The following is a 26,200-nucleotide window of genomic DNA, read 5'->3' on the forward strand; positions in this document are numbered from 1 at the left end:
GACGAGAAAAATCAAGTGTTTTTAGCACCTCTCCAAGAATTATTGGAAGAGAGGAATCGTTCGGTCCGACGTGGCATGTCGACGTGTCGGTCCTTTCTTTTTTTTTTTTCAGAATAAAACGACACCGCTGAGGGTTTGTTCGTTGAGAGGATCAGATGATAGGAAGCTTAATGGTAACTATTCCATCGCCATGGAACCACCACCGCCTCCGCCTCCGCCCAACTCTACCCTTAATCAAATGTGAAAGTGGAGGAGTGCCACTAACAAAGCAAGGTCACCGCTTCCTCTCTTCATTAGTAGCAAACGCTGGCGTTAACGACCACGCAACCGCTAACCGGTTGATAAAGAAATTCGTAGCATCATCGCCCAAGTCTATTGCTTTGAATGCGCTCTCTCATCTTCTCTCTCCCCGCAACTCTCAACCTAACCTCGCCGCTCTCGCCTTCCCCGTAAGACCCTTTCTTGCAAACACTATTTCCATGCAGCAAAGTTCACTTCTATTGAAATTCTGACATGTGGTCGTGGTTTTTTTTTTTTTTTTGAACAGTTGTACACTAAGATAAGTGAAACATCATGGTACAATTGGAACCCGAAGTTAGTTGCAGATTTGATTGCATTGCTATATAATCATGGGAATTACAATGAATGTGAAGGTTTAATTTCTCAAGCCGTTTCAAAACTTAAGTTCCGAGAGCGAGATCTTGTTCAGTTTTATTGTAATTTGATTGAGTCTTGCTCCAAACATGAGTCAAACCGAGGGTTTAATGATGCTTATGGTTACTTGTCTGAACTTGTTGGTAATTCTTCATCTGTGTATGTCAAACGCCAAGGTTATATATCAATGGTTGGTAGCTTATGTGAAATGGGTAGCCTTAATGAAGCTGTGAATGTTGTTGAAGAGATGAGAAAAGATGGGCTTAAGCCTTCATTGTTTGAGTTTAGGTCTATTTTATATGGGTATGGGAAATTGGGACTTTTTGAAGATATGGAGAGAATGGTATGTGCAATGGAGATTGAAGGATTTGAAGTGGATACAATTTGTTCAAACATGGTTCTTTCATCATATGGGGGTTTTAATGCACTTCCCAACATGGTTCCTTGGCTGCAAAAAATGAAGACTTTGCAAATCCCTTTCTCTGTAAGGACTTATAATTCTGTCTTGAATTCGTGTCCGGTGATCATGTCACTGGTACAAGGATCGGATGGTTTTCCGCTTTCACTCAGAGAGTTGGTCGAGGTTTTGACTGAGGATGAAGCATTGTTGGTAAAAGAATTGGTTGAATCATCTTCAGTCTTGGATGAGGCAATGGAATGGAATGGTTTAGAGGCAAAATTGGACTTGCATGGTATGCACCTGGGTTCAGCTTACTTGATAATGTTACAGTGGATTGAGGAGATGAAATGCAGGTTTAAAGTTGAAGAATGTGTGATTCCAGCACAAATTACTATTGTTTGTGGATCTGGAAAGCACAGTAGTGTTAGGGGAGAATCTCCTGTGAAAACCCTGATCAGAGAAATGATGGTTCAAATGAAAAGTCCAATGAAAATTGATAGGAAGAACATTGGTTGCTTTATAGCCAAAGGACAAGTTGTGAGGAATTGGCTATACCAGTTGTAGGAGAATCATTCATTTAGTCTCGGTTGAGAACAGACTTGAGTTTAAATATTTGATGGAGTTGAAATCTGCAAATGCCTCAGCTGAGTTAATAATATCTGCAAGTAAATGCCCGCCATTGTTGCATGCAACTGCCCTTCGCTTTGGCAGATCAGAAGAACACCATCTAGGTGCGGGCAAGGCAGGCCTTTCATGACCTTTCGAACGAGTATGAAATAACATGAGCCTTTTCTTTTTGTTTTGATTTAGTATGATCCTGCCGATGCTGGTTTGCAGTACTCGAGTTGGATATTAGAGAACATGGTTTTGGGTCTGAATTTCAAATAAAAATTAGATTTATCAATTTGTTTTTTCAATACAACAAGCAAAAGTATACAAAATATATATAACTTTTCAAGATATATACATGTTTTCAAAACCATGGCATCCACCATATATACATCTTTCCAAGGTTCTTGTGAGAGACAGCCTCTGCAATCAAACGACGAGCCTGACCTTCCACAGCTAGAGGTAGAGACGGTGCCGCCCCAACACCAACAACCACCCCTTGCAACCTTGCCTCGATATTACTTATGGCCCGCTGCAGTACTTAGACACTTGATTTAGTTGTTAGGCTATGAAGTATATCATTAAATAAACCTAAAAAAAAGGGGAGACAGATGATCCAAACCTTTGCATGTGGATTCTGAACTTCTACGTCACTGGATTTGTGAGATTTTGTCCACTCCACAAGAGGATCATGAATAAAAGTTTCAAGAATACTCATCAAGGTCTCCCTATGTGTCCTCAGAACCGAAAGCGTTATTTCACAAATCCTCAAAAAGATGCCCTCATATCCAGTGATGCCCAATCCATCAATCATGTTCTATGTGTTCCATATAAGAAAAAAAAGAAGTAACACATACATGAAAACCAAGGTTTCAGAAGCTTGTAATTTGAAATTACTATCAATGCACTACTATGTTCTTTAAAATACAGATCAGGAACAAGAATAAGAAGATTGTCATTCAACAACTTCAAATAATTTAGAATAAGTTGAAGTTTATGTAAAAATAGATTGGGGTATTTTTGAAACAACAAATTATATTTCTTACAATAAAAAAAAAAAGCTTGTTCCTGAAGGAAACAGAGCATAATTCTGGACAATGATACTGAAAAGTGCATGTATCCATAAGTAGCATTCTTACCTGGGTTAGCCTGAAAGGCACCAACTCAGGCTTCTCCAACTGCAACCCCTTATCAAATAAGCAACTGAAATCAACATGAACACAATCACCTGTGGTAGAATCAAAAAGAATGTTCTCACCATGTCGGTCACCCAGCCCCACAATATGCCCAACCATTGACCAAACAGCTGTTGTGTGAGCATAAGCAACTCGAGCCCTAAACCAAGCAGCAGGCTCTGAGAAAGTAGTTAAAAACCATTGGTGGAAAACTGGTGGGAACATCGGAAGAATCTTGTTCTTCAACACCTCATCTTCCGGTATTTTACCCTGGCATTGATCATACATCCGTTTAATTTGAGGATTTGTCTTCTGCCTGTCAAATTTGCCACATGTAATATATATGTCTTGAAGAATATGCCTGAGTCCTCGAGTATGGGGTACCCATTCCACCATACCACAGTCCTCGGTTAGAGGAATCACCGCAAATGTACGAATGTATAGCTTCCTCCTACGGCTTTCAGGGTACTTTGATAATAAGCGGTTTATCATTGCAGTGAACTCCATCATGCGAGCATCTTTCCTGAGGTCATCTTTGGGTTTGCAGAGGAATGGCCGTTCAATGCCATCACTGCCCAATAATACAATCTGAGAATACAAAATGGCATCAAGGTTACAAAGATTATGTATAACTTTTCACTATTTGGATGCTTCAGACAATTGATTGCGGGAATGTACTAGAGATCACATCCACAGATAAATGAGATATCATACAACTCTAAAAGATTTATGTAAAAAACAACTTGAAACACATAACCATCTAGTTTGGAGGTCTACCTAAAATAGAGTATTGAATTTAGACAAGGAAACAAATAACTACCTAACACATAACATTTGTCAAGGAAAGGGATGAAGTGGGCCACACTGGCATTTCAAACTCTGTATAAAATCCCCTGATAGTACAAATTTAGACAAATCTAATTTAAAATTTTAATGCTTTCTTAGACAACCTTATATGCAGGCTCTAGACACAGTTATGGCATGACATGAAAGTGATCGGTGATCCAGCTAAACTAAACAAGTAGAAGGAAATATATTAAAGAAAATTTTTTCCCTCTATCAGAAAACCATGAAGCCTGAATCACATACTTTCTTAGGTCGCTGAAGAGATGAAAGAATCTCAGCCTCGTCAGCTATTCCAGATATTGTAGGAAGCTCCATACCAGAAAAAATATCAGAAGAAAGAGATTCACTGAGATTCATATCATAGGTTGGCAGAGTGACAGTAAGAGATTGTTGAATTGGCATGATAATTCCCAGAGGCATCATCCTTTTCAATGCACTGAATTCAGTTGAGATATTAATAGTCCTTGATTTTGGTTGGCCCGCGTGGAAACACAGCTTGATAAGATGATCAATCAGGCTAGCAACCTGCGCAAACAAATTGTTGCCACTGTTTCCTTGGCTAAACCCTTTTCTTGCAGCCTGAATGATTTCTGCAGCTGCTGCCCGCCTGGAAGGAACTGTGGACTTTGAAACTGCTGCCATAATCCAAAGTGCTTGCTGTGGATATTGCCGGACAACAGAAATGATGATATTTTTGACCAATTTAACAATTTCTTCATTTTGGTGGCAAATTCTAGAAACCAGCTGAGGCAATACAGTTAACCACTGATAGGTTGGCAAATCCTTCAAACAGCCTCGCATTATACTAGTTACCTTCCAAAAAATGAATCAAGAAAACAAAGACAATTATTAAGGAAAAAAGTGTCACCATTACTATAAGAAATAAAAGATAAAGTTCTTATGGAAGTGTTGTACCTACCTTCACTTGGACATTTTTCAAATCCTTACTAGAGGCTGCTGCACTTCTCTGATAAATGCTCCCAAAGTCAAACCACAGAGTTAACAACCTTGGAAGTGCTTGGACAAGATTCTTGTGACCCCGATGAAGCCCCTTTGCATAGAATAAAAGTACATCAGGGAGGTAAGACCACCAGTGTTTCTCAGTGTTTGAGTTTGAAGAAGCAGTAAGAGCAGAAGCTGAGGGAACTATCCTGGGACCTAGCTCAAAATTCTCTTCTTGACGTTTCCTGGCATCAACAAGTACTTCATCGCAATATTTAGCTGTATAAAAGTATCCTTTCTCCCACTTGGGTTGCAGTTCCCTCACCCTGGAATAAAGACATATCACATCCTCCTTCTGTTTCTGCCCAGTGTAATGAATCCACCTAGAGTATAGGAGCAGGGTCTTTGCAATCTCTTGGTTCTCATTCATAGCTTGAGTATCACCAGGTAAAGGTTGTGGGTTTAGTGGAACCAGTGAAAGGCTAGTAATTGATGATATTGCGGCAGAGCCTACAACCTCCACTGGCATGTTCAGAAGAGACTGCTGTAACTCGGCAATGGCACCATCAGAGCGCCTAGTACTCCAAAGAAGTTTAGCCTTTTCCATGTGAACATTAGGAGCACCAGAAGCTTGTGCCTCTAGAATTGCTTGGTTGGCTGTTTCATAATGACCTGCCAAACGACAGAGCTTTGCATACTGAAGCCAGCAGCTCCCAACTTGAGCACCAAGGCTACTGGCACCAAAAACCAATCTCCTGAAAGCCAACAATGGCTCCCTTGCCCAGAGTGATGGTTGTGTAAATCTGAGTCGATTTTCCCAGTTCTCCATGACTTTTGAGAATCCACAATCATCCAGATGAAATGATTTCTCCAAGAAAGATTCATCAATGAGAAGAGTATGGAAGTCCTCTAGCTCCCGTAGCAAGTGAAGTTTCACAATCATTGGATAAGCTCGCGTGTAGGAATCCATGCCTGCAGCAGCCAGAGGAGCAATAAGAGCTTGTCTAGATAATGCAATTTTCTCAGCAACTGAGAACTGATCCTTCTTAATCATTGCCTGCAGAATCTTTGCCACATCCAAGTCAAAAGAAGCATTACTTTCAGAGCTGCTGCATAGTAAGCCCTCTTCATCTGCCCCACTAAGGTACTCATTCATCAAGTCCCACCTTCCAAGCCTCCATGCAGCCTGCACGCCTTGCATGCACCATGTTTTCTTGTATTTGGGAACTCTAGAAATCAGGCCATCCACATGAGTAACCATGGCCTGAAGATGGCACATGTTTAATAAACAGTTAAGAACATCAGAATGCCTCTGAACAGAGGTGGGTTCCATCTGCAAGGCCTGCTCACAAGCAGTCAAAACTTCTGCCCAGTTTCCAGCCTTTTTGTTTATTAAGAGCTGATCTTGTAAACTTAGTGACTTACGTAAGCATGCTAAGCCTGACAATCCATCAGGCTCATCGAGACAGCTGTATATTTCCATTAAATATGAGATATCTTCATCTTCAAATATGCCACTCCTCTCAGCTGCCAGATTAAAGGAACCTGACTTCCCTTGCACATAAGATTCAAAGTACATTAAAGACCTAGCATAAGCCTGACACCTGAAGGAAGCCCTAGCAAGGGTAATCTTTGGAATCACACTTAAAAGCTCAGAAACATATTTACACTGTAAAATGAGTTGATCTTGACTTTCAGATAAAACAGAGTTTTGATCCTTTGACTTAGATGCCTGTTGCCTTGAAGCTGGTGATTGGAAAGACTGAGAGAGAGCAAGTTCTTGTTTGACATCATCCACCCACTGGCCAAGATTATCAAGAAGAGTAAACACTGCTTGAATGCAAACTTCACTCTGTCCACCAGTGACTCCATAAACTGCAGCCCCACTGTTCTCTGAAGCTGCAGCATTAAGAACTGATTGGATTTCTTCTGCAATACCATGGCGTGCCTCTTCTGTGCCATGACAGATAGCATTGAGGACTAAATATGGCAACAAATATATTGCTGTTTGCATATCATGACGAACTATACCTCGACAAGCATTAAAAATGCTTGCACGAGATCCAATGGCATGTGCAGTTAGCTTTTTTATCCAAGAGAAAATCCACCTTCTGAACGACATAGAAGGCCTATAAATTGGTCCAGCAGAAGTGGAATCAGCCACATTTGGAAGCTGAAATCTAGAGGTTAAGCAAGGGGCAATTATCTCTTTAACATAATTAGAAAACCGATCCCATAATTTCTGACCCCTGCTATTGTTCCCACTACTACTATCAGAAGTCCTGATCCCCAAGGCAGTGGCTTCCGAAGGTTCGTTATCCACATTAGTCTGTGACATGGGAGAAACATTCTCATCCATTGATGCCTCACAACCTGCAATCTTTAGAAGCTCTTGTATGGCCAAAGCAGCAGAATCCTGAACAACAGTATCAGGTGCTGCCCTGAAAGCCCTTGCTAGATGCTTATGGATCAACTCAAAAATAAGGTCATCATCTGAGCATTGAATTTTAAATCGTTGGCATGATATATTCCTTACTTTTGCAGGGTCAACTGCACCAAGTGCTCCAAGGCAATCAGCACACATTAACTTCAGCCGCTGTCCTACTGCAGTTCTTGATTCCTCAGCACACCCTCTGAGCAAAGATGTGATCAAAGAGCTCAAGATATCCATGTCTGAACCACCTTCACCGTTAACCAAGGCTGCAACATCCTCCTTTCTTGATTTCAGCAACTTGTTCAACTCACTCACTACCATATATCTTACATTCAGGTTCTCATGATTCAGACCAGCAACAACATCTCGTAATTGATTCTTAAAAGTCATTGCTCCACGGGCTTCTTGTATAGCTTTATTCACTTCTGTTAAAGCTGGAATACTGGGCAAGAGAGGAAACTCATGAATATGCTCCTTCAGAATAACCCTGTTCTTCAATACAAGTTCTAAAATTTGCACCACCTTATGCAGATGCGCCGAGGAATTTTCTGTAGCTTTCTCCAACAAGGGTATAAGGGCAGCAAAAACTTGAGAAATTACATGTTTGGTGCTAGATGGTGATACCATGGCCAACTGCACAATGAAATAGTGCAATACAGAGAGTCCTTCAGATTGGAGTGATTCTTTACCAATAGCATGCATGAGAAGCACCATTAATTTTGGCACATAGGTACTCAAGTGTGAACCCATCATTTTGATTAGCATCTCAATACGTTTCAAAGCTTGCTTCTGCAGTGAAAAATCCTCTGAATGGAGCATTTTTCTATCGATACTGTTAAGGAGACCCACAAAATGATTCCTCAGAAAGCCTGGAAGATCCTCAGCATCAGTCAGCACTCTAGCAACATTTTTAATCATCTGGGGAACTCTCTCGAGCCTATATAGAAACCAATCATGATCAGTGGAGTGCCCAGTAACACTTAAAACACTTTTTGTGCTATCAGTGAAGTATTGAAATATCAGCTGAAGATATTCATCACTCGATAAAAGCATCTAAAAAGATAATTATAATCAATATAACTGAGTTCAAATAAATGATATGTGCACAGAACTTATGAAAAGAAGTAACCAACAAACATCCATGCAAAGTCAAGCCAACATGCACCATCAGAAACAAATGCATAGAAAAGTCATGCAAATGATATAAAGGAGGATTTCAGCTTCTAATCAACAAAAAAGAAAAGCTGATACAGTACAAGAGGAAAATGATTAATAAACTTATTTGATGAATCTAATCATTTTATTCACATGATTCTTAGAAAGGATGCAGGTTTATACCTTTTATTTATCTCATTTAAATCACCGCCATCAAGGAAGCATATAAGTTCATCCAAAAGTGCAGGTAATGCAGCTGCAAAAATTTCTCGGTTATTAGAACCAATTTGTGCATGGTAAAATTGTAAAGCAGAGATTAACTCTTTCTCATCTGCTTGACGGAGGGCAAATGCAAGCACTTTTGGTAGCCAATTTACTATCAGAGGCACCACGTCAGTGTTTAAGCACTTGGCCAACTCGTGTAACGTGTCAACAGCTTGATTATTATCCTGCTGAGACACTACAAGCTTTGGAAGAACAACAGGAATTATCTTCTTAAGTAGCTCTTCAGTTTCAACACCAAGAACTGCCTCTGCAAACTCTTTCACCATTTTTGGGCGGCCTGCAAGTGAGATAGATAGATAATCAAACAATTCATTGCGAATATGAACAGCTTTAGAAAGCAATAGTTCAAATCCTCCTTTAAAATGGAAACAGCAGGATCTGTGTATTAGTCGTGATGCACTCATTCTCACAGTCAAGTGTAGATTGTCAAGCTGATCAACCAATAAGATCAAAGAAAATAAGAAGAGTTGACTATAAACATCAACTGCCATCATAATTTCAGCAGTGGATTCCAGAAGAGTCTCTATTATCTGGGGATTTTCAGTTGCAGCCAGAGCATGTTTAATCATGTTCAAGAAGTTCTCCTCACCACTCTTACATGAAGCAGTCCCATCTGAAAATAAAAAACTCAATATCGGACCTTGAAGGAAAGAACTAATCTGAGTGCAGAATGCTTCTCTTACATACTTCTTTCTGTTAAGCAGCAGAAAATCAATGCATCTAAGCCACTTTGTTCTCATTTTAAGCAGAACATCCTGAGGGCCATGTAAAAGGATCCTTCGAATAACTCCAACACAGGCAAGCTGAACCTCTTCGGAAGACTCATCATAAAGTAGATTAAAATACAAAGACTGAAGATAAACAAAATCAAAATTGTAACCACTTTCCAAAATCTGCGCAGCAGGCAGATGCATGATTCTAGAATTTGGCTCATCATCATGCAAAACACATCTATCACACTTTGAACACCAGAATCCTTGAAGCAAAAAATCTAATGTCTCAATTTGTTTCTCGTCTTTGATATTTAAAAATAATTTGCAGGAACATATTTCTATTCCACCAACACCATGGTAAGATCCATATAGGCACGACAAAAATCCAAGACAATACGGAATCACTTTCTTGACCTTTTCATGCTTATCTATCTCCAAGAACCTGAATATTCAAAGGGTGGAAGATACAAGCAAATTAATTCAAGTTAGGAATCTTCATAATAATAATAGTAATAATTTTATCCATAAGATAAGATACCCTTCCCTCTTCATCACCTCCTCCCACAAAAATAAAATAAAATAAAGATTAGCCTAAAATATTTTATCAATATTCCTAGTGATCAAAACAAATCACAGAACATGAGACCCTCATCCTCCTTAACAAGATAGGCAGGCACCTCAAATTAACAGACAAAAGAATAATTTATGTAAACTATTTGGATAAACTGGTCATCACTAACATTCACTAGACTCAAACTATTAACATGTTACTTACAGCATCATCCAATTACTGACAGTATGTCTCACATACTAACCCACATAGATGACTTGCCAATTACAATAACAAACAGTCTTGCCACAAGTAAAGAATAACCACTTCAGTTACTAGTGTTACACGTACAATAGGAAAGCAACAAAACTAACATAATGAACTCATAACAAAATGAGTTGATATAAAAAACTGCCCAAATAAAATGAAGAAAGAAGAATAGTCCACGCTTTGTCGAACTGGCTGAAAATAGATTATTTAAGAATTGTCAAACTTCATGATGCGGGAAACTAGTAATACAATGAATGAGTCTTTATACATGAAACATAAAGGATATAATTTCCTTGCAGGGGAAATCATCATTAGTGTGTATCATGTTTTGAATAGAGCATTCAGGAAACTTCAGATTATGTAATCAAACCTCATTGTGAGCTTAAAAGGTACAAATGCTGTCAAATATGCAAATATGAATATTAGGAAAAGCAAATAAACAAATAGGAAACATTTCTCACTTACTCCAATCTTCTGAACATGTTTGCTAGGGTATCAAGACCAGACCAGACCACAATAACTGGCATGGAAACAAGAGCTTCTTTTCTTACTTCTTCAATTTCATCATGAAGAGCTAAGTCCAGAACTTCAAAACCTCTCCCAGTACTAAATCTTGGACCAAGCTTTGACACAACTTGAACAGAGATCAGCTTTGCTTTCCATGGAAGATGAGACTTAGGAACCACTAGAGTGTGGGTCCATGGAAGCTTTAGCACCACATTTATATCCACCTCATTATTTTCATTCTTAAACAGATTGTCCTCAAAGAAAAGGGACCCTATTAAGAAGGATTGAACCAAAGTGTATTAAATACCAGAAAATATGATAGTCCATAATTAAACTGTCAAATGAAGTACTTTTTTGAATGAGGAAAAGGATTCACGTTTCATAGTCACTGACCCATCTAATTGAAATTAAAGCTTAATTACGTTGAGCTGAGTTACATGAACTAGTAAAAAGAAGCAAAGGGATTATCAGAAACTATATCTGCAAAAAGGACTTAAATAGTTATGTTTTAATTTTCTTATAAATACCTGGCTCTACAAATTTGATTCTCAGAGAGCTATTTTTGGTTGCATTCATAGCATGAGATATATGAGGATTACTCAGTGAAACTGAAACCACTCAGAACCTATTTTCTTCATTTAGAGACTTAGGAAAGCACATGAAATTGTCAAGCCTTTTAATAGAATATATTCCTAATAGGTCAAGTTTCAGTGAAACTTCCAATGAAGTTTAAATCCGCTGTCTTACCTTGTATAAGCAGCATACTGTGAATTCCTTCCAGGTAGATAGAAATATCAAGCGTGATTGGACTCCCTTGCTTTGCCTGCAAAACATGAACCTAAATAAATGATAAGGAAACCAAGAAAAAGAGTAGGCTAACAAGAAATTTGCATATCTATGCTTACCTGCTCACATATCCAAGGAATCCAAGTCTGCATCTGACGAAATATGCAGAGTGACATATTGGTCTGAGGGTATCTACAGAAGGCAATGGAAAGCAGGCTAAGAGCCGTTAACGCAACATCTGGTCTTAAAGCGTCATGTTTGACACTAGGAGTGTTTAAAGTTTCAACAAATAGAAGAAGTGAATCATGCATAGAATCTGCGTATCCTTCTTCTCTTTCATAAGAAACTAAACCAGTAAGTTTAATATCCCCCTGAACATTAGTGTTAGAAAACTTAACTTCTCCATCTACCTTTTGACGTTTTATCTTAAAAGGACCAACATCGATGATTTGTCTTTTTTCTCCAACCTTTGGGCTTGCTATTGATATATCACTTGAGGTTGATAAACCCAAGTTACTAAGCTCTGTTGTTCCTCCTCCAACACGATTGGGACCAAGAATAGAGAGAGCAACTTGAAAGCAATCAACCAACAAAATGCATGGTTCAGGACAACAAAGTACATGAATAAGAAATTCAGGCCTCCATATATGAGGGGGGCAAGTTCTTGAAATCCTTATATATGCAGTGCACAATGCAACCTGGAAATGCATGAATATATCTATGAATACGAGGGAGATACAATACACACACACACACATATATATAACAATAAAGTCATTATGTGCTTGAACCTCAATTTACCTTAAGCTCCGTGCTTTTGGTTCTCCACATTGAGTTGGGGAAAACATAAACTAAATTTTCTGCTGTTAGCTTGACAACATCATCAGGACAGCTAGTGTGCAGTGCCCTAAGGCAACCACCTATGGAGGAATCATATTCTAAGTTCCTGAAAAAGTAAACATGGTAAAGAATACTAAGAATGACATACATAAAAAATCGATTTGCAACATACATCAACAACATAAGAAATTTCAAGAAAACAAGAATGCATGCAACTACTTACTGCTAGAGCTCTAAGTTATCACCCGCTACACAATCTATGACTTCAAAAAAGTGAACATAATTTCCCCAAACAAGTGGCAGACGTCAGAATCATCATACAATTATGAAACCAAAATCAAAATTTTGTCTATCGGGTGCAATGTGGCTTCACCAATAAGCATTCTACCAACATATGGGGTGCTTGGAACTTAAAAAATAGGCCATAAAGAAACCATCTTAGTCAGCATGTTGCCATTGTAACTAGTTGGACAAAATATAATATGTTACTTCTCATCTAACTCATAATCCTAATTAAAACTTTACCAAGATAAGGTTATAGTTCCAAGAATTAGAAGTCACTCTACGGCTCATAATTTTATAATCATTTCACATGGTTCCTACGCATTTGCATTGTGCCCTCTTTTGGAATAAATTTCCAGTAAAAAAGAATCAGAATGCACACCTGAATACAGGGAGTCCCTCTTTGTCCTCACTTAGTATGGAGGTTATTGATTGGATTAAATTTTCATGAGGAACAATGTCAAAGCTCATCGCTGACCCAATGACACGTGCAAAGTCAAAACATGCCTTCCACAAAATTTAAATTGTCAGCCACTGTGAGAAGAGGATATTGGAAACCATGTGACCAAATCTAAATGAACCAAGATGTAATAATTGCATTCAAGAAGCTCATTATTAAATATACATATAACCCACCATGTGCAAATCAGCATCTCCATAACATAAAAGAGAGCATGCAGCACAAACAAATGATGTATTGACGAGCCCTTCCACATATAGAGTTCCTTCAGTTAAGCATTTGCTAACAAGCTTTATGATCCAAGTTGCAAAAAGTTGCCACCTGTTTCTGCCCAAGAGGTTAATCAAGATGCCAGGGCCATCAATGGGTTTATTGCTTGTTGGGAGATCACACAGACATGTTGAATCACTTAAATTTCCAGAAAAAGACCTATGGAAACACTTTAAAGTTAATTCAGTGGCTTCTGCAATTCTTGAATTTTCCACAGAGTGGGATCCCATATAACAAATATCTGGATGAATACAAAGCCATGTTAGTTTTCTTTTATGTTTTTAGATGCATTATGATCAGACAGCCAAATAACTGAGCCACCATGGATTAGAACAAATAAGAATCATAAAATTAAGATTAATCAGTTAGATAAGGTAGCAGTGAAAACATAATCATAACAGTAGAAACTCTCACAAAGTTCTCCCTTTACCTTCAATGACAGACATGGCATCAATGAAAAGCATTCGGTATGCATCTCGAGATCCGGTACGAAGTAAGGATAGAAGGGGTCCAATTGTATCAAAAATTACTCCATGTCGAGAGCTGAAATATGATAGATAATTCTTGAAAATACAGCAAAAACATAAAAGCTTTGAAATGTGCAATAAACAAATTTAACAAAACCCAAACACAAGACAAAAGAGACATTGCAAAAAAATGCTTTGAGCAAGGGAATGTTATTAGATCACCAACCGAAACGCAGGTTCAGCAAAAAAGGGCAATATCCGACCAATCACAGGCAGAATAGCACTGGCCTTGCCATGGTAAAAAACTCCAGGAAAGTTCCTTGCTGTGTGAGAAATGAGCTTCAACACAGCTATAACTTCTCGTTCATTGGCTGCAAAAAGTGTAACATCAATAACAATAACTACAACTTGCATAAAATCTATTATATATTTCCGAAGTTCTACATCATTGAGAACCGGTGGTAAAAAAGTAAAAATAAAAAGTCAAAGAAATTAAGAAAACATTAAAAATAGTTTCTAAGTAAACGGCTCGTATCTTGTAAAAAAGAGGGGAAAAGAACTGCAATCAAATAGCCAAAAATAAAAACAATTTATAACTGAATTCGCCCATTTCTTGAAAATCATAGAAAAAATTGATTCTTGACAATCTCTTTTCTCAGAAAACCGACATAAAGGAAAAGGAAAAAAGAAAAGCGCTTTCTTGAGTTTAATTCTTGAATCTTGAACAATATCAAACCTTTCTTTCATTTTCTTATCATTTAAAGGAGAATATCAAACTTGATTCTTGGTTTTATCAATATCAAACCAAGAAAACATCAAAAAAAGAAAGAGAGATGGTTTTGGTTTTGTGTTTTGAACAACAGAAACCCAAGAAAACCCACATTGTAAACCCAAAAACCCGAAAGAAAAGAAGAAGGTGGGTTCTGGAAAGCGAAAGAAAGAGTACCAGAAGAAGAGGGTACAACGTAGGCGTGAAGAAGATTGGGAAGAACAGCACGGAATCTGGTCTCTAAGACATCATCGTTGTTGTTAATGTTGTTGTTTGGAGGAGTAGAAGAACTTGCAGCAATGCGTTCACGAAGTTCGTGAACCAAGCTGGACAGATTTTTACTGTTACTATTACTGGCCATTGCATTTGCTCTCTCTCACTGTTCTTCCCTCCCAATTTCGAAACTTCGGAGTTTGCCCTTTGTTTCCTTTCCATTCTCTGGGCCTGCCCAGGATTCTATATTTATTTTTTGGCGTTGCACTTGCACGGTTGCACCGCCTTTCTAAAATGAAAAACCGTTTTTACATTTTTTTATTTATATATTTATTAGGCCCGGTTTAGTGGGCCGTAAGTGGGCCTATCTCGAGCCATGTACCACACATTAGGCTCTTCTGGACGCACTGCATCCGAGGCCGAGTGGTTTTATTCACAAGATTTTTAGATCGGTTTTTAATATTTTTTCCCCCCATTTTACCCATTAAAATTTTTAAATTCTAAAAATTAGGGGTAAAATTCCATTTTTTTTATTTTTATAATATCTAAAATTATAAACTTTTAAAATTTAAACCAAATTTTTTGTAAAATTCAAATTTTACTGATTTGATTTAATTCATTAATTTTTATTTTTTTATTTTTTATATATTATTTTAATATAATTTTAATATATTTAAATAAATTTAAATATAAAATAATTATTTTTATTTTATAAAAGTTAAAAATATACATATGAACTAATAAAAATATATAATTCATTCAATTATTTTTTTAATTTTTATTTTTTGATCTAAAATTTAATTTTAATATATATATTTAATATTCAAATTTAATTTAAATCGAATAAAAATTTTAATCCAAATAAAATTAAACATTACAATTTCAAATCTATTTTCACTTTTATTGATTTTTTTCTCATCCAAACTAAAAATTTGGAAATGTCCCCTTTTGGAAAAGAATTTTTGGTCTTTGACTCATTAATTGTCAAAAAAGAAAAAAAAATTGAGATGTCCATGGAACACAAGGACTTACAATTAATGGAGGTACAGCCAAAAAAAGGAATCAATCAAAATAGAGAATCGAACTTCAAAATAAAAGTTACAGAGCTCATTCATACCACCATCCCTTGTTACAGATTGATAAATCAAAGCGAAATGGGGAATGGCTGGTTAAAGAATGGACAGAGTCACGTAGACGATAAAATACTGAAAAAAAATTTAACAAACCTGATTGTAACTTGATCATTGAATAAAATACTGTACAGTGCTGATGAAAATGCTGGGAATCGTCAACGGAGTTAAGAGCCTATGTTCAGGTTATAAACATCACTGCATAACTTGTCGTCGACTTTAATGGTAGCCTCTTCTAAGGACAGACAAGAATCTTCCAGAAGATTTCTCTTTACGCCGATCTTCACCTTCATCTCCTACCTGTTTTACAAACTTATCCAATGTTAAAATTTGATATTGATATTCATATTGTTCAGAAAAGGGAAGAGAAAGAGAGTGCATGAGAGAGTCAATCCAATAACTCAAAGCAGTCATATTAAGGGCAACCGACATTGAAAGTAGTGGTTTTCATAATTTGATTCAAAATTAATCGAATCAACCGAATGAATACCCCTAATTGAAAGTATGTAAATAAGTCATACAAGAGAAGATGCAGAGAATGATAACAAACCTCCTTGGCGATTTGCTGCAAAATCCCTATAATTTCAGAAAAATCAGGTCTTAGTGCCGGATCTTGTTGCCAGCATCTCTCAAGCAGTTCAGTAAGCTTCGGATTAGTGTGCTTTGGAATTGTAGGACGTAAACCCTGGAATCAATGTCAACGAAAAAAATGATTATTTCTATGTGATAATAATATTGTTCTCAACACTATGAAAATAAATAAATAATCCTTCATTGGCTTGTTCGTTTATTTCAGCATTATATCTATTACCAAAATTAAATTATGAAAAAAGATGGCATACCTTTTGAACCACTCCAACTGCTGCTTGTAATGGGGTTAAGTATTCATACGGGACCTGATAATGCAAACAAAAGCAAAGTAACACCATGGGAACCAACAACCGAAAGCAAACAAACACATTTTCATGCATGCAAACCCTGAACGTATAATCAAAGAAATGATAATGAACGAGCAATACCTTTCCGGTTAACAATTCCCATAACACAATTCCAAAACTGAAAACGTCAGCCTTGTGATCATATGGTTTATGTTCAATAACCTTCAACACAAAAATAACTGTTGTAAGAAAATAATGAGATGAACAACCAATAAGCGGAGGAACAATAATCTCAACTCAAATGGATGCTATTACTAAGTAATCTAAAGAAGAAAATAAAAGCAACAATGAATTAGGAGTGCAAACTGATCATGCTACAAGCATCTTTTGTTTCTAGTCGTAACAGAGAAACATGATTGAAGATAACAAAGAAGCAAGCAAACCAATTCCTGAATGTCACTTTGGGCAATTATTATTTTCCTTTCCAAAATGTCTCGTATCTTGAAGAACAACTAAAGCACTTTAACCTAATAACGAAAAATAGCCAAATACCTTGGTTAGATTTTAGCTTCAGTCATAAAATTAATAAAGGATTTCACTTCTCTAATTTAGTTTTTAAAGGATATTCACTGATTCAATCCGCTAGCTTTATCAAGCCCTACCACGTTTCCAGAAAATGACACATTGCATCTATCATCCATTGTTTCAATTTTCTTCCTTTATATTCATAAGACACCCAAAGGGAAGTTAGAATATTCATAGAACAGTTTCTAACTGCTTTTGCATTAAGAGCACACCTCTGGAGCCATCCATCTATACGTTCCAGTTTCAGCCGTCATAACTCCAGATTGAGCTTTCACCCTAGCAACCCCAAAATCAGCAACCTTAACCACCTGCAATGCGAAGCATGCAATAGAACTTTTATCAAGATAGTAAACAAACGGTGAAAGCATTAAAGTTGATTTCAATCGCAATGAATTATACAGAATGACTATGTTTTTAGGAGAGAAAATTTGTTCTCAAGCAAGACTTCGAGAAAGGACTAAGGACAAGCTTAATTCAACTGAGAGTATACATTTAAGCAAATTTTTGCATCTTACTTCATTTTCATCCATTAGAAGATTGGCAGCCTTCAAATCCCTGTGGATTATATTATTTTGGTGCAAGTAGTTCATTCCTTTAGAAACATCTATTGCAACTTTAAGCAACGATGGAAGTTTGAAAACACCCTTTTGTTTATGAAGGTAGTCATACACACTTCCACCAGACATAAATTCTGCAGAGAGAAGGAAAAGAGAAGACAAAAAAACAGTTGAGAAAGAAAACTAACATTAAAATTTTCTTTCACTTAGAAAAGAATATCTGAGAGAGAGAAAGAACAATAATCTTAAATCTCACTTTCATCTAATCAGTAAAGACCAATAAAGAATAATCAGACTACCTGTTACAATACACAAGCCTGGAGGCTTGGTACATGCACCAATAAATTGCACAACATTTTTATGCCGAACTTTCCTGCAAATTTTGAAGGAAATTGTTGATTAAAGGAGAAGATTATTCCTAGAAATAATGCAGTCACCCAAAAGAAGCATTCTATTTTGATAAAATATTAAAAAACAGTGCATTCCATGATGAAAGAAAGGGTAAAAAGTTTGAGCACTGATCAAGGATGCCAAAGAAATAACTAATTCCTAAATGGACATGTATGCCACTGAATTATTTCTATAAAAATATATAAAAGTACACAAAATCTAGAAACAAAAGAGAAGCCTAGTATTATCAGCTGAGCATCAATTCAAGCCTTTAGGGAGTAAACAAAGGTATCTTTGACTTCAATATTCAATATTCTTGAAATTGAGGGTAAGTTTGGAAAAACCACCACTTAATACATTTTTTTTGGAGGGGTACCAGCTTTATAATTAGCACATCAAGATATTTCTTCACAAACCTCATGATAAAGACTTCCTGGGCAAACTCTTTCTGCATATCTGTATTTATACGCTCTGGCTTGAGGACCTTAATAGCCACTTCCTGACTACAGTAAGTACCTTTATACCTGAAACAGGTTAACAAGGACAATAATATCAAAGCTCAAAACAAAAAGAAAAAAAGACCAATCAGAAAATAATTAATTTACTTACAGATCCCCATATGACCCAGATGCAACTTTGTTCTCGAACTTCAAGTGTCTAGGATCAATTTCCCAAACATCAGTCCCGTCATTAGGAATTGCCACATAATTCTGATCACCAATGGTCCTCGTTTCGTCGTAGTCCATTGTGGGAGAAAAAGAATGTTGCTTCAGCCAAGATTGCTTCTGCATAAAAACCCATTGAAAGTAAAGTCTGATTTGAGTTGCTCATAATACAAGCACAAACTTTTCGTTAATAAGTTCTAACTCTCACATCAAATTTCCCTTTCTCTATAAACATTAAGCATTTCAGCATATACACTTCACCTAGAATTGAACTAATCACTTATCAGTGGAACATCAGAAAGAAAAGAGCATGGAACACATAGAAAGAGTTTATGCAGATCAGAAGACAAATATTTCCCAATTAGGATTTGAAGCCCATTAATCCTAAACCTTGGAAGAGGGAGGGGGTAGGGGAGAGGGAAGGAAAGAGCTCAATAAGGGCTCAGTTTCACACTGTTAGGATTGTAGTATGAATTATTTTCTGTCACCAAGCCTGCCCATTATTAAACTAGTTAAAACTTTGTTTAGAAGTGACTTCACATATCAGTTGACCATTTACAGCACATAAATCTCTAGTGAAGAAGAATGCAAGGATCTAATGATGCATGGAAATGACCACTGTATCATGAAATTGTAAAATACTTCCAAACATTTCAAGTAACAGAAGGGCCTATTTACAGCTGATCAATTTTGCAAGTATTATTGTGCAGTGCTCCACTTGAAAAGCTAGAGAAGGCCAACAAAGGCAAACAACACAAAAATTTTATTAGATTAGACTCCCATCAAGCCAGTACTTTAACCTAATAGGGCAAGATAAAAATGATAAGAACACTCAGTGCAAGTGAATTTAAGCTTTGCAGATAGGACTAACACCACAACATTTCATATTAATTACTAGGACTGTGGGTACAAAACACCTTGTCAAAAAAAGAGATCTTTCTCAGATAATATCCTAGATAACATTCAAAAGTCTCACAAATAATTTTAACGAACTTAAAACTGCAGTGAGAAATTACCTCAAGTTTTAAGACTTCCTTTTCCAAAGCATCTTTCAGCTGCTCCGTTTCCTGACAATTTCACATCACAAGTCTGTGAAGCACGTTCTAAAAAATTATAATTTTCTAATACATCAATGCTTAAAGTATTTAAGTGCAGCAATCAGCGCTCATCAAGTCCTCCAAAAGGAATTTAAATATGACTCTCAAGAAAACAAAAATAATTACCATCTAAACTAAAAAATGACAATTCATAAGTTGAGGAAACAGACGGCTTATATAAAAGTTTTGAGCAGTAATAAGGGCACTTATATCGACAGCTAAAGATAGCATATCAAAAAATCAATCAGGAGAGCTGTTATTTTTTATTTTAGTTAAATGGCCATTGAACAAAACGATTATGTCTATAGATATCAAAGTAAGATATTAAAATGAAAAGTACCTCATATGGCCAACCATCAACAACAAAAACATCTAAGGAGTAACCATCAACTGTGGAAAATGCATGCGCTTCCTGGATGTTCAGCCCAATATCAGCAAGCAATGCAGTCAACTGCAAATATTGCATGGGCACGACCCAATGGAATGAGAAGCAATATTGCATGGTCAAATATTTAAAAATATGTGCATTTCACATGTGAGCTCAGGGGCTCTCTAGTGGAATAATCAAGTGCGGGTAACAATAAAACGATTGTAGTTTTTACATGCAAAATGACTAGCCAGAGAACAAGCTGCCAGTTGCTTGAACCAAGAGCTCAGATGGAACCTAAGATGCATTTTTTTATCATTCACTTTATTCCAAAATAATCTAAGAGTGTAACCATCTCAAGTTCATGAAGCAACAACTTCGAAATAACAAGATGAGAAATAAATTTACACTTCAAATTTGACAAACAAACGTATCATATACCTGACTGAGAACTTTTGGTTTGTCTTCTATTGAAAATGTAATTTCATGCAAGGGCCTGCGTAAGCAGCAATTAGAAAAGAATGTAATTTTCACCATCCAAATGGATAGAAACTATTTACAAAGATTCACCTAAAATGACACAAGTATCAGTAGATGAACGACAAGGCAGATGGACAAAAGCTGAACATGACAATAAATGTCATCACATGCAGGCACAAATGTGCAAAACTACACCTAAAATTTAACAAAAGATAGCAGGTGTGGAAGCACACCTCTGAGGTAAGAAAAGTTGAACTTTTACAAGAGTTTATCCGTTAATGTGCTCCTAAATATTTAAAAGAACCAACACATAATATTCAAAAACGATAAGTTGATCAAGTCCAAAGACAAGTTACCACTACTTAACCGAAATCTTAGTAGAAACAATCAACCCTTGCCTAAGGAAATTTTAAGACATAAATAAATACCGGGAAAAATGTGAATTGGCATGTACAGAACTATCTCCATCTTGATCATGAGATTTATTAGCTTCCAGTGCAAGAGCTTCAAGATTAGGCGAGGAGCCAAAGGCAGGTGGTGGATGTATGCTGACAATTGAAAAGCCAGCTAGAATTGTCAACTCATTAACAACACCAGTCAAGGTGCAAAATAAACAAACAAAATACTGAAAGAAAAAAATCAAGAGGTATATCAATTATACAAGTATTTAAGACAGATTCTGCTCCAGACATATGAGAGCTGTTTTTAAGAAATTCATGCATGTACATTATATATAGCAAAAGCTTTTCAAAACCAGACCTCTGTCTGCTAGACTGTTTCATTGATCTCTGAGCAGATTCCTCATATAGGGGGTCTGAAAGAGCTGAATCAGCTAAACTCCCACTATAAATAGATTGGACCTACACAAGCAGATAATCATCATGGTACATTTGACCATAAACAAAGTTTAGAACAAGATATTCGAACACTTGAAAGCAAATCAAGAGCTGAGACCAATAGGTTATACTTATGACATTTAAATGACACATCGATTCAAATTGAGAACTTGAATGTTTAGAAGAAACCCTCAAGATGCACAAATGAGTATGTCCGGGAATGGGTGCAACAGCAATATCAAATAAAAAAAATACATAAAAGTTTTCCGTTGGAGAGTGAGAGAGACAAATGCATTTTAAAAATAATGTTGAACTGCATAAGAAATTACATGATTAGGGTATACAAAGTGAGAAAAAGAAATGACAAAATGTGTTTAGAAATCATTTAAATTAAACTGCTAAGAGTGTCCAATATGCACATTTTATCAAATAGAATCATTTTACAATCAGTTAGCTTTATAATCTCATTGATAAGTTATAGCCGGAATAAGGAATCATTCAGGACAGGATGATAGTACTAGCAACTGCGATCCACAACTAAATAATTGATGTGTTTATTGACAACCATGCTTTTATTTTTAGAAAGTTCTAAAATGACCAATTTACAATTGGGATAAATAGTTAAAATGAGTCTACCAGGGCCAATATGCACTTAAACATTATCATGTTGAAGAACATTCAAAGTTTCACAAGAATCACATCTATCTTTCCACTATTTTTGTGAAAAGAAGAAACAATATGAAAACTAACGTCCATGATGAGAGGGTGGAGTACACGACATAAAACGGAAGAATAGGTTTATTTCAGCCAACTAAATTTGAGACAAAGTCAAGTTCAAAAGTCAACTAGGTGTTTTGTAAGTGACAACTACGGGCAACAAGTTTGTAGTAGCCTACCAAGATTTGGGCAAACCCAGTCAAAAGTCCAAAACCATAAACTTGACACTTATTTATTAAAAATGATGCATGCACTTTCGCACGCATTTTCCAAAGGTCAAAGATAAAGCAATCTAACCAACTGCATGTAGCTGCTAGATTACACATAGCAAAGGACAACTTCTATTTTACAAAACAGCATAAGACTGGAGCCTAAAATATGAAAATAGTGAAATATTATTTCAACCTCCAAATTTTCTTACAGATATAAGTATCTTGTACATACAATGTATTCTGGTATACAATGAATGTTTCTATTAATCTAAAAAATTAGGTAGTGAGACACGGGACCTGACAACTTTCAATTTCAAAATTGATGAAGCAAGTACACCACATCACATGACTCATGACATTAACGATACACCAATAATTCTAAAAAAGACAAAGAAATCAATGTTTAGAAATACCAATTTTTTCGCCTATTCTGAAAACATAAAGCAAATCTTAATGCTTAGTTATGAAATGTAACCAAAAAAAAGCGAGTCACCTGCACAAGACGAACTTCCATTGCCGGTCTGTTGGCAGGATCATGAGCCAAATGCAGTAATCTCTTGTGCATAAGAACATCTTCTGCTCTTTCCACATTCACATCCAATGCATAGCTGCAATGTATAAACTCACGCTTAATTCAAACAACTATTTATTAATTCAACAAAAATCAGAATATTCAATTTCCTGAGAAATAAACAGAAAAATGAAAAAAGAAACCATCAAATCTGCTTCCCTTTAGTTGTTTTTGACCTTATCGGCAGCAAATCGAACATCAAAAAACAATAAAGAATTAAAAAAAAAAAAAAAGCAATAATACGATATTAATCCACTAATCAAAACTAACAACAAAACCTTAAGCTACAAAAATCCATACGAAGCGCTACTGATTTAACCATAATTTTAAACCAAACAGTTCCTTAATTCTAAATGCTTTATATTCTTCGAAGCACAAAATCCAAACAGAAAAAAAAAAAAAAAAAAACTCCGTATCTGAGATTCAGTAACCTTCATAGTCACAAAACAATTATTACAACGGATACATATATAAGAAAAATATGTGAAAATGTTGCTAGTATTTGTTTTCGTATATTATGCATGTAGTAAGTTTTGAATAAAAAATGTATTAAAGGATATACCGAGCAGGAAGACGATTAAAGTGAGTCCAAAGTTCGTCGTCGAAGCCAGGCCGATTAGCCTCTTCTATGTCGGATTCTCTAAGCCGCCGGAGCACCTCATTGTACGCGTCCAGCTTTTGCCGCTGTTGCCGGCTCTGCAACGGCGACATGTTGTTCGCTTTCCTCCCGCAACTCTCGTTATCCATCATCACCATCGATTGCAAAAAAATAAAATTAAATTAAATAAAAGCCAAAGGCAAGGAAAGGAAAGGTGTGAATGTGATGATCTTTTGCTTTTCGTTCTCGTTGAGTTTATAAGGAGATGCAGATTTGATAAAGTTTCGGATTTTTTCCAAAATTAAAACATAAATAAATATATTTCTCTCTCACAATAAATATTTTTTTATTTTGGCTCTGCAGAATGTTTAACGATGGATAAGAGTCAATAATAATGTGGGTAACGCCCAACTTTTACTGGTGGGGGCTCAAGCTTGACTGTACCCTTGATATTGCTGAGTAATGAGATTAAGCAGCTTTTTCTGTATGTTTACTGATGAGTTGACTTTTTTTAGGGATTTGGCTTAGGTCGAACCAAAACCTAACTGAGGTGTAAAGGTTGACGCCACATCAGAAATGATAAGGCTGCGAACATCATAAATTTGTGTGGCAGGGATTAATTAAGGTATTTTGAATTTTTTTAATATGATTAGAGATATCTCATTTTTTCAGATGTATTTAATATTTTAATTCTGAATTATTCATATAAAGATCAATTTTTTATAAATAAAAAAAATAAATGAACTTATTTATTGAGTAATTAAAGGCATTTTGATTTGTTGTACATCATTTTTTTTAAACATACAGCTTTTAATGTTTGTATTTATAGTCAATTGATTTAGTAAAATATATGATAAAATCTTATTTGATTTTAATAATTTGTTTAAAATATAGAATTTAATTTAATTTTAAAATTTAATAATTTAAACTTGAAATGGCATAAATAAGATTAATTCAAGTGTTAAACTTAATTACTTAAATGATTTAATTATAAAATAACTTAAACTTAAAATAATTTAAAATTCAAATAATTCAAATTCTAAATAATCTAAAAAAATAGTCTCAAACCAATAAATAATATGAATTTCCTCTCATTTGAAATGATTCAATCTAAAAAGACTCGACCAATCAAGCACGCTGAGGCACTATCTTTATTTAATATGATGATTAATTAAATGTAATAATAATTTAAAAATACTTTAGGTTAGGTATCTACATAGCATTTTTTATTTTGTTAAGGTTTATATTTAATATATTATTAATGTATAAATTTATGTATAAATTTTATAATTTATACATTATTATTAAATAGAATGATGTTAGTTTACTAATAAAATAATTCAGATGATATTATTTCATTAATGAATAAATTATTTAAAATATTAAATTTTTATATATTTATTTTGATGATTGATATTTATTCATTAATAATATTACATCATTTGATTCACTATACATAAAATTTAAATACTAACAATACATTAAATATAAACTTAAAATATTAACCATAAAATTAATTCATCAATTATACTATTTTTTATTTACTAACAAAATCACTCCATACCTATTAAAAAAACAAAAATAAATCGCTCCACAAAAGGCCCGCATTTCTTACTTATTCACCCAAACTTTAAATTTCCATTCAAAACCTTAATCTCCTTTTATAAAAGTAAATACACATTAACCGAAATTTCCATCTACATTTGCCGACTTATAATTAGCAAACCAAACATGTAAATCGTGGATCATATTAGAATAAATTAATCAATTAAGAACTAAAAAAACTTAATTACTTGATTAATATAATCAACTCGTACAACTAGCTGAAAATGTCGGTCCACATTATGGTGTCTAATAATCGTTTTAATCCACGTTTTTTGTATCTAAGTTTTTTATAATTTATTGATGTGATATTTATTTTATTTTCAACTTATATTTTAATTATGTATTTTTATACAATATTATTTTAATCAATATTGTTAGACATTTGATCAATAATCTTTTTAAATATAATTAAGTTATTTTTTCAAAGTCTTTGTTCATGTGAAAATAAAAATAATTTAAATTAAGAAAATGAGATTAGTTGGGGATTATTCTTTCGATTAATTACCGGATAGATAGACACTATTAGATGATCACGTGATATGGGAAGTGGGGACGCGAGTTCGCGCTTACACGTGGCTCTAGGAGAGAGGAGGACGGGGGAGTTGTCTACGACAGGTAGGCTGAATATCCGCATCTGGGAAGGAATAATCCGAGTTTGGTTTTGGATTTGGCTACCTGGTGTTTACTGACATGGAGAAACCGTTGACGTGGCAAAGTGGCCTTTGGCTGTCACCAAAGGTCAGGGGTGAGATAAAAGAGGTGAGAGACTGCCAGCGAAGCGGCGAGTGGACACGGTTTTAATTTTACGATGATAATTAATGCAATATGAAAAAAAAAAAAAAACGTGTTTGATTGTTTCACGTTTTATGATAAAAATTAAAGGAA

At 35.5% G+C, this 26,200-nt stretch overlaps 3 protein-coding genes across 7 annotated transcripts; 1 reads left to right on the forward strand and 2 right to left on the reverse strand.

Annotated features, from left to right (window-relative positions):
• Window positions 1–68: 68 nt before the first annotated feature.
• Window positions 69–1,958, forward strand: LOC111298114 (pentatricopeptide (PPR) repeat-containing protein). The gene is made up of 2 exons (XM_022892789.2): window positions 69–449; window positions 548–1,958. The coding sequence occupies exons 1-2, from the start codon at window positions 156–158 to the stop codon at window positions 1,616–1,618; spliced, it is 1,365 nt and encodes a 454-aa protein (XP_022748524.2). The 5' UTR covers window positions 69–155; the 3' UTR covers window positions 1,619–1,958.
• On the reverse strand, window positions 1,788–15,080 carry LOC111298112 (serine/threonine-protein kinase ATR-like). 4 transcript variants are annotated; one of them, XM_089745612.1, is made up of 16 exons: window positions 14,592–15,075; window positions 13,872–14,016; window positions 13,609–13,721; window positions 13,085–13,419; window positions 12,831–12,955; window positions 12,128–12,272; window positions 11,446–12,024; window positions 11,288–11,363; window positions 10,499–10,811; window positions 8,399–9,655; window positions 4,604–7,997; window positions 3,928–4,497; window positions 2,803–3,426; window positions 2,286–2,480; window positions 2,022–2,195; window positions 1,788–1,927 (listed from the first exon to the last, which is right to left on the reverse strand). In XM_089745612.1, exons 1-15 carry the CDS (start codon window positions 14,773–14,775, stop codon window positions 2,028–2,030), a joined length of 8,223 nt encoding a protein of 2,740 aa, XP_089601738.1. In that variant the 5' UTR covers window positions 14,776–15,075; the 3' UTR covers window positions 1,788–1,927; window positions 2,022–2,027. The 4 variants fall into 4 exon arrangements, with proteins under 4 accessions (XP_089601738.1, XP_022748508.2, XP_022748515.1 ...); XM_022892773.2 differs by having other exon boundaries at window positions 1,920–2,195; window positions 14,592–15,074; XM_089745613.1 differs by lacking the exons at window positions 1,788–1,927; window positions 2,022–2,195 and having other exon boundaries at window positions 2,342–2,480; window positions 2,803–2,841; window positions 2,922–3,426; window positions 14,592–15,080.
• Window positions 15,081–15,689: 609 nt separating this feature from the next.
• On the reverse strand, window positions 15,690–24,220 carry LOC111298113 (serine/threonine-protein kinase STY46-like). Of its 2 annotated transcripts, XM_022892783.2 has the most exons (16): window positions 23,675–24,220; window positions 23,035–23,149; window positions 21,536–21,636; window positions 21,205–21,324; window positions 20,738–20,792; window positions 20,270–20,380; window positions 19,849–19,899; window positions 18,777–18,952; window positions 18,584–18,691; window positions 18,077–18,150; window positions 17,736–17,911; window positions 17,433–17,528; window positions 16,777–16,857; window positions 16,600–16,653; window positions 16,308–16,442; window positions 15,690–16,057 (listed from the first exon to the last, which is right to left on the reverse strand). In XM_022892783.2, the coding sequence occupies exons 1-16, from the start codon at window positions 23,866–23,868 to the stop codon at window positions 15,977–15,979; spliced, it is 1,728 nt and encodes a 575-aa protein (XP_022748518.1). In that variant the 5' UTR covers window positions 23,869–24,220; the 3' UTR covers window positions 15,690–15,976. The 2 variants fall into 2 exon arrangements, with proteins under 2 accessions (XP_022748518.1, XP_022748520.1); XM_022892785.2 differs by lacking the exon at window positions 20,270–20,380 and having other exon boundaries at window positions 23,675–24,097.
• Window positions 24,221–26,200: the final 1,980 nt, after the last annotated feature.

The sequence above is a fragment of the Durio zibethinus genome, chromosome 16 (assembly GCF_047325235.1).
Source record: "Durio zibethinus cultivar Kanyao isolate XHJ-2024 chromosome 16, ASM4732523v1, whole genome shotgun sequence".
Lineage (NCBI taxonomy): Eukaryota > Viridiplantae > Streptophyta > Magnoliopsida > Malvales > Malvaceae > Durio > Durio zibethinus.